Source organism: Lutra lutra, chromosome 13, assembly GCF_902655055.1.
Source record: "Lutra lutra chromosome 13, mLutLut1.2, whole genome shotgun sequence".
Taxonomy (NCBI): domain Eukaryota; kingdom Metazoa; phylum Chordata; class Mammalia; order Carnivora; family Mustelidae; genus Lutra; species Lutra lutra.
Genome location: NC_062290.1, coordinates 40118325 through 40131421, shown reverse-complemented (window position 1 = coordinate 40131421; position 13097 = coordinate 40118325). Strand labels below are relative to the sequence as shown.

Below are 13097 nucleotides of genomic sequence, written 5' to 3'. Positions count from 1 at the left end.
ATAATTGTGGTTTTTTTCCCCACTAGTTATTTATTAAGAAATGGTCTTGCAAAATACATTGATGTAACTCTGGCTGTGACTTTTATTTTTTGTTCTTTAATCATCAGGATATTACTGAAAATTCTTCAGATCCAGTACTTGATCTGCACATGTCCTTGGAGGAACTGTACACCCAGAATCTCTTGCAAAGACAGGATGAGAGTCCGTCTTCAGCAGACTTGAGCATGGGTCCTGCCTCTGGCTTTGCTGCAAATGATTATACACCTGCAAATGCTATTGAACAGCAACACAAATGTGAAAACACAAGAACATGGGCTGACTCTCACCCACCAAATGAAATGATATCAAGTGCAGAACGTCCTTCTCCTGTGCTACCTGATTCAGCGGGAAAGGTAACATTTTAAATACATGTATTGTATGTTATGATGAGGTTAGAAACAGTGGCACTGTGGAGTATTCTGGCTGATCTCTGCCTTTAGAGCAAATGCTCTCTTGAGGTTGAGATTTTCAGAATCCGACCTATGAACTTGTTTTGGTTATAGCTTCCTGCTGAAGAAGGCACAGCCAATTAGAGAACAGGGGTGGTGTTGAAATCATACTCCAAAGTCTTGTTTTCCTTTCCATGTGACTTATTTATTTATTTACTTACTTATTTTCTGTCAGGGCTCCGAGTTCTTAATTCAGCAGAGCTCCCTGACCTCGACTGCAGAGTGTGTCATGCTCCAAAACCTGTCTGAAGAATCGTTTGAGAGGACTATTACTATAGCAAAAGGCAATTCTAGCCTAGGTAGGTTCCTTCCTTTCCACATGTATCTTCCCTCTCAACCCCTTTGCCAGAGATGAAATATTGAACACGGTTTCAGCATTGTTGTAGGCAATAAAATAGATGTTATAAGTGTTCCTGTGGGTTTTCTGGTTCTCATTTTATGTACTCTTTATTTTTCCTGAAATGGTTAACAGGTTTGTTTACTTCTGACGAGCTTAAATCCTCACTCTCTTAATTATTTAAAAGTATGCATGAGCCTCATTCACATTCAAGTAAAAGATATATGAATTGTTTGTGTATGAAACAGCAAATCAGAAAAGGAATTCTTAGGAAATGAAAAGTCAGCAATTTGGAATTTTGAATTCTTTGAAAAAGTAAATTATTAGTTTCTTTGAATGTTACCAGTTATGCATAAGTCAGTTTGTATTTAATTCCTTTCATTCACTGAAATAAAGACGAAAAAGACAGCCAGGTGTGCCACCACCAAACTATAAATGCAAGTTATGCAATATTTCTTCCCAGGTGGTGGGGCTTTTGTGTCCTCTTTTACCCATAAAGGGGTTGAGGCTGGTTAATAATCACAAAACCTAGTGAGTTGGGGAAAGAAGATTTCCTTTAGAAATAAAATCCTAATTACAATAGCTAAAAACTATATGGAAGCAGAGCACATTTGTTCTTCTGTGCTCATGTGGTGCTGGTTAATAGAATCATAAACTAGTTACTCTGAATGTCCAACTGCAGCCCAAGACACTGTTTAGCTCTACATCAGAGATCTTGTTCCGTCTGTCATGTAACCAAGCAATGCCCTTTGCATTGATATCTTATGGCAGAGTCTTGTTTCCTTGTTAAATTTGAGACTTGGCAGTGAAGTCTAACAGCGCTTATGTGGTGAGTAGAATTCCAGTCTCTGTCTCCTTCTAAATTTTGTTCCATGTGGTGGCAGCTGGGTACTACCAAGAGCAGCTAAGTGCAAAATTATAGCAAAGAATTTCACTTAGCTTGACTATTTCTTATATATTACATTTAATAAAGTAATATAAAACTTAAGCTATAGAACTTTTTAAATTTGTTAATTATGAGACATATTATAGATATCTAAATGTGTCAGAAATATTTCATCTGTTAGTGAAGTATTTATGAAAGCCTGTTACTTTGAATACTAATTCTATAAGATGTTAATAGAAGTTATAAATGGGCTACAAGTTTAGAAGTTGGGAACATTACACTTAAGGAGACAGGTTTTTGTTTGCATTGCTTCTCAGTATCTTTGGTATTCAAATATGCATTGTGGATCTTTAAGAAGTTATAGAATCCAGCATTTCTTATATTTAATTGACCATGGAATCCCCCCGCCCTTTTTTTTAACCTTCTTATAAGGCAGAGATTTTGCAAAGCCCATGTGAAAATCCCTATTCTTGTGTAATTATTTAATTCAACTGTTGAACATTTATTGTTTTCTATATTCGAGTCACTGTGCATAGACACCATAATTTAGCTACTTTCCTCAAGAAATGTGAGTTTAAGAGAGTAAGCAAATTGACATATCAAATCCTAAATGCATTTATACGAAGAACATAGAAGGCTTAAAGGAGAGGATAGCTGATCCCTGCTCTGAGTATGGAGGAGTTTAGAAAGACTTCAGGGAAAATTTATCACATAATTTATCACATAATTGGGAAGCTTCTAGAGCTGAGGCAGAGACCTATGAGGCATTACTGAACTTTGTGTGGCATGGATGAAGTGAGGTGTGACAGTGGCAGAGTGAGACTTGATGCTAATGGAGTGATGGGTGGGATACACTTGCCAGGGGTCCTGTGCAGGACACAGGCCTGTCCTAAGATCCTCCTGCCTGCCGGAGGTTCCTATGGGCAGTGGTTGCTGAGAGCAGAAGAGTGACAGCGTCAGATTGGGTTTGGAGACCATTCTGGCATAGGTTGGTAAAGTATTTTGGAAGCAGTTGGGAGACTCAAGTAAGAGTCATGGTTTGAGCATACTTGATTTTATAAACTGAGCCTTTCGATTGTGTGCCTATTTTTAGTTGGCTGAGAGAATGTTGAATTTTGTCTAATATTTTTGTCTGTTGAGATAGCCAAATAGGTTTTTGTTTGTTCTATTAGTATGTCAGGCTACATCATTTTTTAGCATAGTCCAAGATACATAAAATTGACCATTTAAAATATTTTGGGCTCAATGTGAGAAAGGAATCCATCAAAATCCTTGAGGAGAACACCAGCAGCAACTTCTCTTTGACCTCAGCTGCAGCAACTTCTTGCTAGGAACATTGCCAAAGGCAAGGGAAGCAAGGGCAAAAATGAACTATTGGGACTTCATCAAGATCAAAAGCTTTTTCACAGCAAAGGAAGCAGTTAACAAAACCAAAAGACAGCTGACTGAATGGGAGAAGATATTTGCAAACGACATATCAGATAAAGGGCTAGTATCCAAAATCTGTAAAGAACTTATCAGACTCAATACCCAAAGAACAAATAATCCAACCAAGAAATGGGCAGAAGACATGAACAGACATTTCTGCAAAGAAGACATCCAGATGGCCAACAGCCACATGAAAAAAAGTGTTCCACATCACTCGGCATCAGGGTAATACAAATCAAAACCACAATGAGATACCACCTCACACCAGTCAGAATGGCTAAAATTTACCAGTCAGGAAATGACAGATGCTGGCGAGGATGTGGAGAAAGGGGAACCCTCCTACACTGTTGGTGGGAATGCAAACTGGTGCAACCACTCTGGAAAACAGCATGGAGGTTCCTTAAAAAGTTGAAAATAGAGCTACCCTACAACCCAGCAATTGCACTACTGGATATTTACCCTAAAGCTACAAATGTAGTGATCCGAAGGGGCACGTGCACCCGAATGTTTATAGCAGCAATATCCACAATAGCCAACTATGGAAAGAACCTAGATGTCCATCTACAGATGAATGGATAATGAAAATGTGGTATATATATATACAATGGAATACTATGCAGCCATCAAAAGAAATGAAATCTTGCCATTTGCGACGACGTGGATGGAACTAGAGGGTATTATGCTTCGTGAAATAAGTCAATCGGAAAAAGACAACCATCATATGATCTCCCTGATATGAGGCTGTCAAGAAGCAACATGGGGGGTTTGGGGGGTAGGAAAAGAATAAATGAAACAAGATGGGATTGGGAGGGAGACAAACCATAAGAAACTCTTAATCCCATAAAACAAACTGAGGGTTGCCAGGGTAGAGGGGGTTAGGGAGAGGGTGGTGGGTTATGGGCATTGGGGAGGGTATGTGCTATGGTGAGTTCTGTGAAGTGAGTAAACCTGGCAATTCACAGACCCATACCCCTGGGGCTAATAATACATTATATGTTAATAATTTAAAAAAAAAGTTAAAAAATAAATACAATATTTTGGGTATACATTTCTGTGACAGTCTATTCACATTGTTGTCACCTGTCACTACAAACCATCTCTAGTACTTTTTCATCTTCTCCTACCGAAACTCTGTACTCATTAAGTAATAAATATTCTCCCTGTCCTTTAGTTCCTGGCAATCATTCTATTCTCTGTCTTTATAAGTCTTGACTATCCTAAGTTCTTCATGTAAGGGGATCTGTAGAGTATTTGTCCCATTGACTAGCTTAGTCACTTAGCAGAATGTCTTCAAAGCTCATCCATCCATAGCATGTGTAAGATTTCCTTTCCTTTTTAAAAACATTATTTTCAGAATTTCTTTCCTTTTTAAGGCTGAGTATTTCTTTGGTTTATTCCTTCATTTGTTTTTAGACACTTGGGTTGCTTCTACCTTAACTTCTAAGTTTTGACATAAAAAAGAATACTAAGATGATTCAGTTCTTACAGAAAAAAAAATAGTGAAAGGTGAAGTGTCCTTGCTTTCTATTATATCAGGAAATTCATCTAAACCTCAATTTTATTTTATTTCATTTTTAAAAATTATATATTTATTTAAAGAGAGCAAGAGCAGAGGTAGGGATGGAGGGAGGGGGAGAGAGAGAATCTTAAAGCAAGCTCCATGTGCAGTGCAGAACCCAGCATGGGGCTCAATTTCATGACTCTGAGATCATGAACTGATCCGAAATCAAGAGATGAATGCTTAACCAACTGAGCCACCCAGGTGTCTCTGATTTTAAAATTAAAGCCTAAGAGCTCTTTGTCACATCTACTGTAAGAATGAAGACCCATTGTCAGAACTCAGGCTGTTGACCAGAAGATGTTGACCTCACTCTAAAGGGATGCACTGTTACTGTGAAGGGCCCCAGAGGAGACCTGCGAAGGGACATCAGTCACATCTATGTAGAACTCAGTCTCCTTGGAAAGAAAAAGTAGAGACTCCGAGTTGACAAATGGTGGGGAACTAGAAAGAACTAACTGTGGTCTGCACTCTCTGTTGTCATGTACAGAACATGATCAAGGGTGTTACACTGGTCTTTCAGTACAAGATCAAGGTCTGTGAATGCTCATTTCCCCAACAACATTGTGATTCAGGACAAGGGTTCTCTTGTTGAAATCCAAAATGTCTTGGGCGAAAAAGATTTCCACAGGGTTCATGCGAGGCCAAGGGTTGCTTGTTCAGTATCTCAAGCCCAGAAACATGATTTAATTCTTGGTGGAAATGATATTGAACTTGTATCAAACTCAGCTGCTCTGCTCCAGCAAGTCCCACCAGTTAGAAGCAAGGATATCAGAAAATTTTGGGGGTGGTATCTATTTTTTTAAAAAAGGAAGAGTTTAGCAGGCTGATGAATGAGATCTAAGTCATCCAGCTACAAGAAACAGCAAGATGCAAGATGCACATAGGGGAAGCAAAGGAAAAATAAGATAAAAACAGAAAGAGGCAAACCATAAGAGACTGTTAACTGTAGAGAACAAAGTGAGAGTTGCTGGAGGGGCAGTAGCTGGGAGGATGGGCTGAAATGGGTGATGGGTTTTAAGGATGGCACTTGTGATGAGCACTGCGTGTTGTTGTAAGTGATGAGTCACTAAATCCTCCTCCTAAAACCAGTCCTACCCTATGTGTTAACTAACTGAATTGAAATAAAAACTTGGGGGGGAAAAATGAAAATCTTCCAGAAAACAGTTCTTAGGAACATTAAAATCAACAAATGTGCTTCCAAAAAAATAATAAAAAGTAAATGTCCATTACAGTGGAATCTTATTTACCCACAAGAAAGAAGGAACTCCTGCCATTTGTGACTACATGGATGAATCTAAGTGAAATAAACCAGAAAGATAAATACCATGTGATCTCATATGTGGAAACTTTTTTAAAAAATCAAATTCACAGAAACAGAGTAGAATAGTGTTTTCCAGGGGCTGAGGGGTGGGGAAAATGGCAAGACGCTGGTCAAAGGATACAAGCCTTCAGTTCTAAGATGAGTCAGTTCTGAGGATCTCATGTCCAGCTCTCTGACCACCGTTAGTACCATATTGTATATTTAAAATTTGCTAAAGGAATCCATCTTAAGTGTTGTCAGACCCATGGAAAATGTAACTCTGTGAGATGATGGATGTGTTAAGTAACTGAACTGTGGTGGTGACCATTTCACTAGGTATACGTCTATCAAGTCTTCGCATTATATGCTTGAAATATGTAGTTTCCTTGTCAGTTATACCTTGATCAAGCTCTTAGGAAAAAAGAATTACTATGGCTAGGGAAATTGAGGTACAGCCACAGACTAGTAAATTTCCCATGATGATATAAAACAGGGGTCAGCAGACTTTTTCTGTAAAGGACCAGACAGTAAATACATTCGATTTTATAGATGGTACAACCTCTCTTGTGCCTGCTCAGCTTTGCTGGTGTGGCATGAACGCAGCCAATGGAGGATCCGCAGGGAACAGCCACGGTCAGTTTCCAATAGAACTTCATTTGTGGATGCTAAAAAAATGAAATAAAATAAAAATCATTAGTATAAGTTTTAACAGAATATTTTAAATACATTTGATGATGGTTTATTTCTGTGAGAGAACTATAGCTAGATAACTAAAGCTTGGATGTCCCATTTTCAGGGATGAAATACCAAGTTGGAAACATATTATAATCTGGGTTGTTCCTAAAAAGATATTTGACATACAGGGACACTTAGGTGGCTCAGTCAGTTAAGCATCTGCCTTTGGATCAGGTCATGATCTCTGTGTCCTGGGATTGAGCCTGATATAGGGCTCCCTGATTGGGGCGGGGGTGAGAGCCTGCTTCTCCTTCTCCCTCTGTTCCTCCCCCTGCGTATGCTCTCTCTCTCGCTCATTCTCCCTGTCAAATAAGTAAAATCTTTTTTAAAAATTAAGAAAAAGATACTTGAAATATCATGTCTAATTTGGTATTATTAAAATTAATATTTAAAAGAATTACTTTACTTTTATACACAAAATGCAAACCTCAAAAGGAATCTTAAAGCAAGTTTTTATAAACCACCCTTACAGCCTTATAGCTCTCCTTACATTAATTATGTAATCTTGTTTGGAAGGGACTTTGGCACTTGGTTTTAAGTGAATTTACGTACATTAATTAAAAAAAAAATCTTTTAAATATTTAATTAATTTATTTGACAGAGGGAGAGAGTACACATCTCCTTGCTGAGCCAGGATCCAGACATGGGACTTGATCCCAGGACCCTGGGATCATGACCTGTGGCTGAAGGCAGACGCTTAACCGACTGAGCCACCTAGGTGCCCCTACTTACAATAATATTATGCACAGTTTTAAATATAATTTCAATTTCATTATTTTTATATTTTTGAAGAAATTTTTATATTTTTGAAAAAATATGAGGGTAGGGTGAGAAGGAAACATAAATTCAGAGGGGATTTATTGAGAAACCCTTTCTGAGGAAGTGATATTGAAGAGTGAGAAGGAATTAGCTGTGTGAGAGCTACAGAATAGTGTTGGGGAGAGACTCCTCTGTGACGTGGGGAGAGGCTGGGTGTGTTTCTGAAAGCAGTCCATGTGGCTGGAGGATGGGGAGCCAAGGGCTTGGTGCTCACGAAGGGCACATGTCGGGAGGGCCAGGCCATCAGTGCCCGACAGACTGTGCCAATTAGGTGTGCTGTATGTTAGCACTGCTAGTAAAGGATTGTTAACGAGGTGGTGATGTGGTCTGTCTCCTTTGAATGGTCGCTGTGTCTGCTCTGAGAAGAATGCATTGGTGGTTGTCAGGAGACCAATTAGGAAGACCAATTAGGAAGCTGTTTCAAAAAGTGAGGCAAGAAGTGCCAGCTTGGTGTAGGGTTAGTGTGGAAACAGAGAAAGGTGAATGCGCTCAAGATAAATTTTGGAGCTGGAAGTGACAGGACGTGATGATGGATTAGAGATACAAGGAGAGTGAGGGAGCTGGGACTCGAGAACAACTCCAGCGTTTCTGTTTTGAGAAATGGAGAGTAGCACAACGATGCTGTTGCCAAAGAGGGGAAGGAACCTGGTGAAATAACGGAGAGTGGAAACTTGGAAATTCAATTTTTATATACTAAGGCTGCGTTTCCTATTAGCCACCTCAGGAACATGTCAGGAGGGCAATGAAATACCGAGATCTGGAGCTCCTAGGACTTCAGATTCAGAGATGAATTGGGGAGAGATTAGAATTAAGTGCACATCCCTTTGGTTAAACAGACCACTATACATCAGGCACTGAGGGTAAGACTTGAGTACAGGCTTCTTGCTTTTTCCATCTCATGAAATCAGCATAGAACTTGGCACATAGTCAATATATGGTAAACACATAGTAAATGAATAAATGATCTAGAAATAAGGTAAAAGCCTGGAGTTTCTTAATTTATGCAACTCATTTTCCATTTATAGTCTTTCTCTTTATTTTCTTATATGTATAAGAGATGAACTGCTATAAAATTGATTTGTTATTGTCAAAATATCTGCCTTGGGAGAGTTTTCTGTTTAAGGGGCAACACATCAAATAGCCTGAGTTCTATTCACTCCACAGTGTAGATCTATTTCATTTTTAGTGCAGTCAACATAGAATGTCTTTTTCTGGATACAAGTTGAGAAACATTAAAAAATGTACTTAAAATTTATTTTATGTTAGAAATTTTTTTCTTTCCTTTTGATTGTTTTTTTTTTTTTATTGGATAAAAAAGTTGCTCCTTTTATCTATGAATCCATAGGGATTATTAAATTCAAGTTAACATGAATTTTGGAGGGTCACAAACTTGATACATATCTGTGCTTCTCCTTTACCATAGGGATGACAGTAAGTGCTAATAAAGATGGCTTGGGGATGATTGTTCGAAGCATTATTCATGGAGGTTCCATTAGTCGAGATGGCCGGATTGCTGTTGGGGATTGCATCTTATCTATTAATGAAGAATCTACTATCAGTTTAACTAATGCCCAGGCACGAGCGATGTTGAGAAGACACTCTCTCATTGGGCCTGACATAAAGTAAGTATTATGTTCACTCCAGTTTGGCTTGGGAAATTCAAAAATTTCAATTCATGAATCAGAATCTTTTCAGTAGGTACTTCTATTTCATATGCAAAAATTATCACATATTTATTAAATATAAATCACTCAGGAACTTGACTATTCCTGAGTAGTTCTTGATTATAGACATAGTTTCTTTAAGACTATACAATGTTGAAATATTTGAAAATGATTTGCCTCCTGTGTTTAATTTTGTTCCAGTGCTTTTGCAAAATCCTGAGACATCTCTCACAGAGCAGGAGGGTCCACTCAGGATCTTTCAGAGAAGTTTGGGTTGGCTTAATGCAAGGAACTGTGTACTACCCAACTGACCTATGTGAATCCTAGGACTAAGCTGGTTCTTTAATGACCAGTCATGGAAAAGACCATAAAGAACAGCGTCAGTCTGACCCATCATTTACTGTTTGGTTAACTACATCATGCTCCAGGAGAATTCACCAGTATATTGGTATAGTCCGATTGTATGGCATGTAGGATATTTTGTCAATAAGCGTTTAAACTATCCCATAATCCCATAATGTGCTAAAAGCATGTTATAGATGTGACTTGGTTTTTATTTTTTTTTAATTTTTTTTATTTTACTTTTTTTTTAAATTTTATTTTTTATAAACATATATTTTTATCCCCAGGGGTACAGGTCTGCGAATCGCCAGGTTTACACACTTCACAGCACTCACCATAGCACATACCCTCCTGACTTGGTTTTTAAAGTTACTAAACATTTCTTGAGCCAACATAAAAATCAGTTCATGACTCTGTCACACCTCATCAATGTAATAGCTTGGCTTTTTTTCTCTAGCATTGATGATTGAATATTTTTATTTAATGTATAAGGGATAAAATAGTAAGATAAGAGCTCAGGGAAAGATTATTTACCTTAAGTTTATACAATGATTACCATTATGGGAAACTTTGCTGTATTAATGTTATTTTACTGACTTCATTCTATATTATTCTTTTGCAAAGTATGTATTACTAGAGCTTAGGTAAGAAAAAAATATATTACCAGTGTGTCTTTCATTCTGCCATCATTAAAAGCAGAAAAATTTATACTGTTTGAAGTGGATTCTACCATCTTATACAAAATTAGTATTATTTGGGGGTGGAATTTCTCTAACAGGCTTTCATAATTTTTCATGCTCTTTTGACTTTTATAATGGAATAGATCATTTCATCTTGTGACAGTTCCTTAATTATCTTAATAATGTGAGTCCAAGTACATTAGAAATTTAGTGCCTCTAAGAAAACAGAGAAACTTTAAGAGCTTTATTTATCAATTATGGGCCAGTGTCCATTCCTCTAGCTTCAAAGATGAAGGCTATAGACCCACATGGGGACCCCTTATTGCAAGGCTTTTAGCTTACATAGTGTATATGTAGTATAAAACACACATGGCCTGGTAATTAAACATCTAATTGATTGTGTGATATGGATGTCTTATGCTATGAGCACTGGTGCAGGTCCCTTGCCCACTTTCTGGCACTCCGTGCACCAGAAACAGTGCTTGGTTATCTAGCCGTCCCCCTCAGTTCTAATGTACTGAAACACTTAGAAAGCGGCCAAGGAATAAGACCATTGTGACATTAATTTGGCATAAATTAGGCATCTAGTCAACTCTAGGGAAGTTGTCAGGTGCTTTTTCAAGCTCCCAAAGTCCTTTTTCTCCTTTCCTTCTTTATGTTGCTTTTGTCATTTGCCTTATTTGTTTTCCCACGCTCTGGGTCAGCACCAGGATGGGCCCAATTGTGCTTACAGCAGCTTTGGCAGGGCTTTTTAGGATGTCGGAGGTAACTTCATAAATTATTGCTTTGGGATCCCAGGAGTCAAAATGTAATATCTTATTATTATTTTTTAAAACATTTTATTTATTTGGCAGAGATAGAGACAGCCAGGGAGGGGACACAACAGGAGGAGTGGGGGAGGGAGAAGGACACTCCCCGCTGAGTAGAGCTGGGAGCTTGATGTGTGGCTCCATCCCAGGACCCTGGGATCATGACCTGAGCTGAAGGCAGACGCTTAACAACTGAGCCAGCCACCCAGGCGCCCCCAAAATGTAATATATTAAACTAAAAAAGTGAATAAGAAAAGTCCTGCAACTTTTCCTTCTCTAGAAATAAATTAGCCAATCAATCTCTTTCTCATATTCTTACCTGTGTGTGAACACACACACACACACACACACGTTCATAAACAGAATCACAAAACATATTGATTTCTTCCCAAGTGTCCTACTAAGGCTGAGATTCAGATGGTTATAGTTTGACTCATGGGGTAAATGGTAGAAATTCGAATCATATACTACTTTTTCAGAAAAAGGGTGTTAAGTGGTAAAAAAAGAATAGCCATTTAGATGGACTAGAGCTGAGCACAATTTTGCAGGAAATGTTTTGGCCCTGTCCCTTTCCTATCACTAGCTCTTCTGAAGCATACGGTTTAGAATTACCTTAAGAGCTATGTGAATAATCCTCCCAAAAGGAAAGCGAGTCCCTCCAGTTACTCTGAGTGGAGCCATAACATTGCCTCTGGCCAATTAAGCTTTGTAGTCATTACCCGGATCTAGGCTCCATCCGTGTCTCTTCCCTTTTGTGTCTTGTTATGAAGGTGGGATGCCAGTGGAGGAGTGTATTGGGGGACCTTAAAAAAAGGCTCTACATAGTTCAGTTACATAACTGATTGGTTTTAGGAAAAGCATTGCTTATTGAAGACAAGGCACTGAATTTCTTTTCTGCCGCTTGCGATAGATAGCAAGGAACTTTGTGTGTGTGCGCTCATGCGTGCCTGTGTAGATAATTTGAGTTTCAAGAGTTCAAGAACAGCCAGTTTAAGTTCCAGGTTTCATTATTTTGTATGGAAAACCAGATGTGAAGCCTCACCAGAATGTATTCTGTTTCACTTCTCACTCCACCTTGCCAGGAGCTCTTATATTTCTGTAATAATAGCCAGGGTTTTGTGCCTAGCAGCAGCTGCTTCTAACATCTGCCAGATAATTACCAAGCTGAATCAGAATTCACCTGCCTTAACCTAAAGTGTGGGATGAATTCCTGATCAAGGAATAAAAGATTGATTGCAGTTACATTTTTCTATGCTTGTTAATAATCACTGCTATAGACACCAGTAAAGAACAGATGCTTTTCTGGGGGAGGTGTAGATGGGGAGGGAGGTGGAAAGGGGAAGAAAAACAACCAGGAGCACCCACTTTTAACTACATATGTATGCATCTCACATTCCGCTCAAGACATTGACATTTGTTAACACCATTGTAAAAAGATGCTGCGGCGTATGCTTCACATTCTAGATTTTCTGCAGCACCTGCTGATGATCGAGCCCCCTTTTATGTGTGAGTATTGGTGATTCAAAAGCTCATGATGGCTGTGTGTTACAACTTGTCTGTGAAAACCATTTCATGCTTTTTTAACTTCCCATTGCAGGGATAGATCCAGATACGGACTCAGAGTATACATTTCGGCTTTCCTTTCTTCATTTACATGAGAATGTAAATATCAACACCACTGTGAGATTGTTACATGTTCACATTGCACTGACGATTGTGAACTCATTTGAAAATCATATTTTCCAACTACAGAGCTTTCAAGCTCTTTTGTAGGGTGTGATCCCGCCTGCGCGTGCAGGCGCCGTCTCTGGATTAGTATCCAGATCACATGTCAGCATCACTGATGCTGCCCTTTCTCCTTCCTCTCCGTTTGTAACCAGAGGTTAGTTTACGTGTACGAATCTTTAACACAGCTCTCAAAGAAGCTGTTTCAGTGTGTTTATTCAGACCACATTTCATTTTTGGTGCCCTTCCTGGGATCCGGAGGTGTGCTGTATGACCAGGCGTGTGTTAGAAATGCTTTGCGTGTGCTGTTGCATTGTGGGAAT

General features: G+C 38.7%; 1 protein-coding gene and 1 pseudogene across 10 annotated transcripts in view; both read left to right on the top strand.

Annotated features, from left to right (window-relative positions):
• MPDZ (multiple PDZ domain crumbs cell polarity complex component) overlaps window positions 1-13097 on the top strand; it is a 157393-nt gene that overhangs the window by 88270 nt on the left and 56026 nt on the right. For all 10 annotated transcript variants that reach the window (XM_047699409.1, XM_047699414.1, XM_047699411.1 and 7 more), the window contains 3 exons: window positions 108-392; window positions 664-787; window positions 8978-9176. In XM_047699409.1, the coding sequence (XP_047555365.1) occupies window positions 108-392; window positions 664-787; window positions 8978-9176 (608 nt within the window). The remainder of the gene's footprint in view (window positions 1-107; window positions 393-663; window positions 788-8977; window positions 9177-13097) is intronic.
• Window positions 2498-5534, top strand: LOC125083698 (60S ribosomal protein L9-like; annotated as a pseudogene).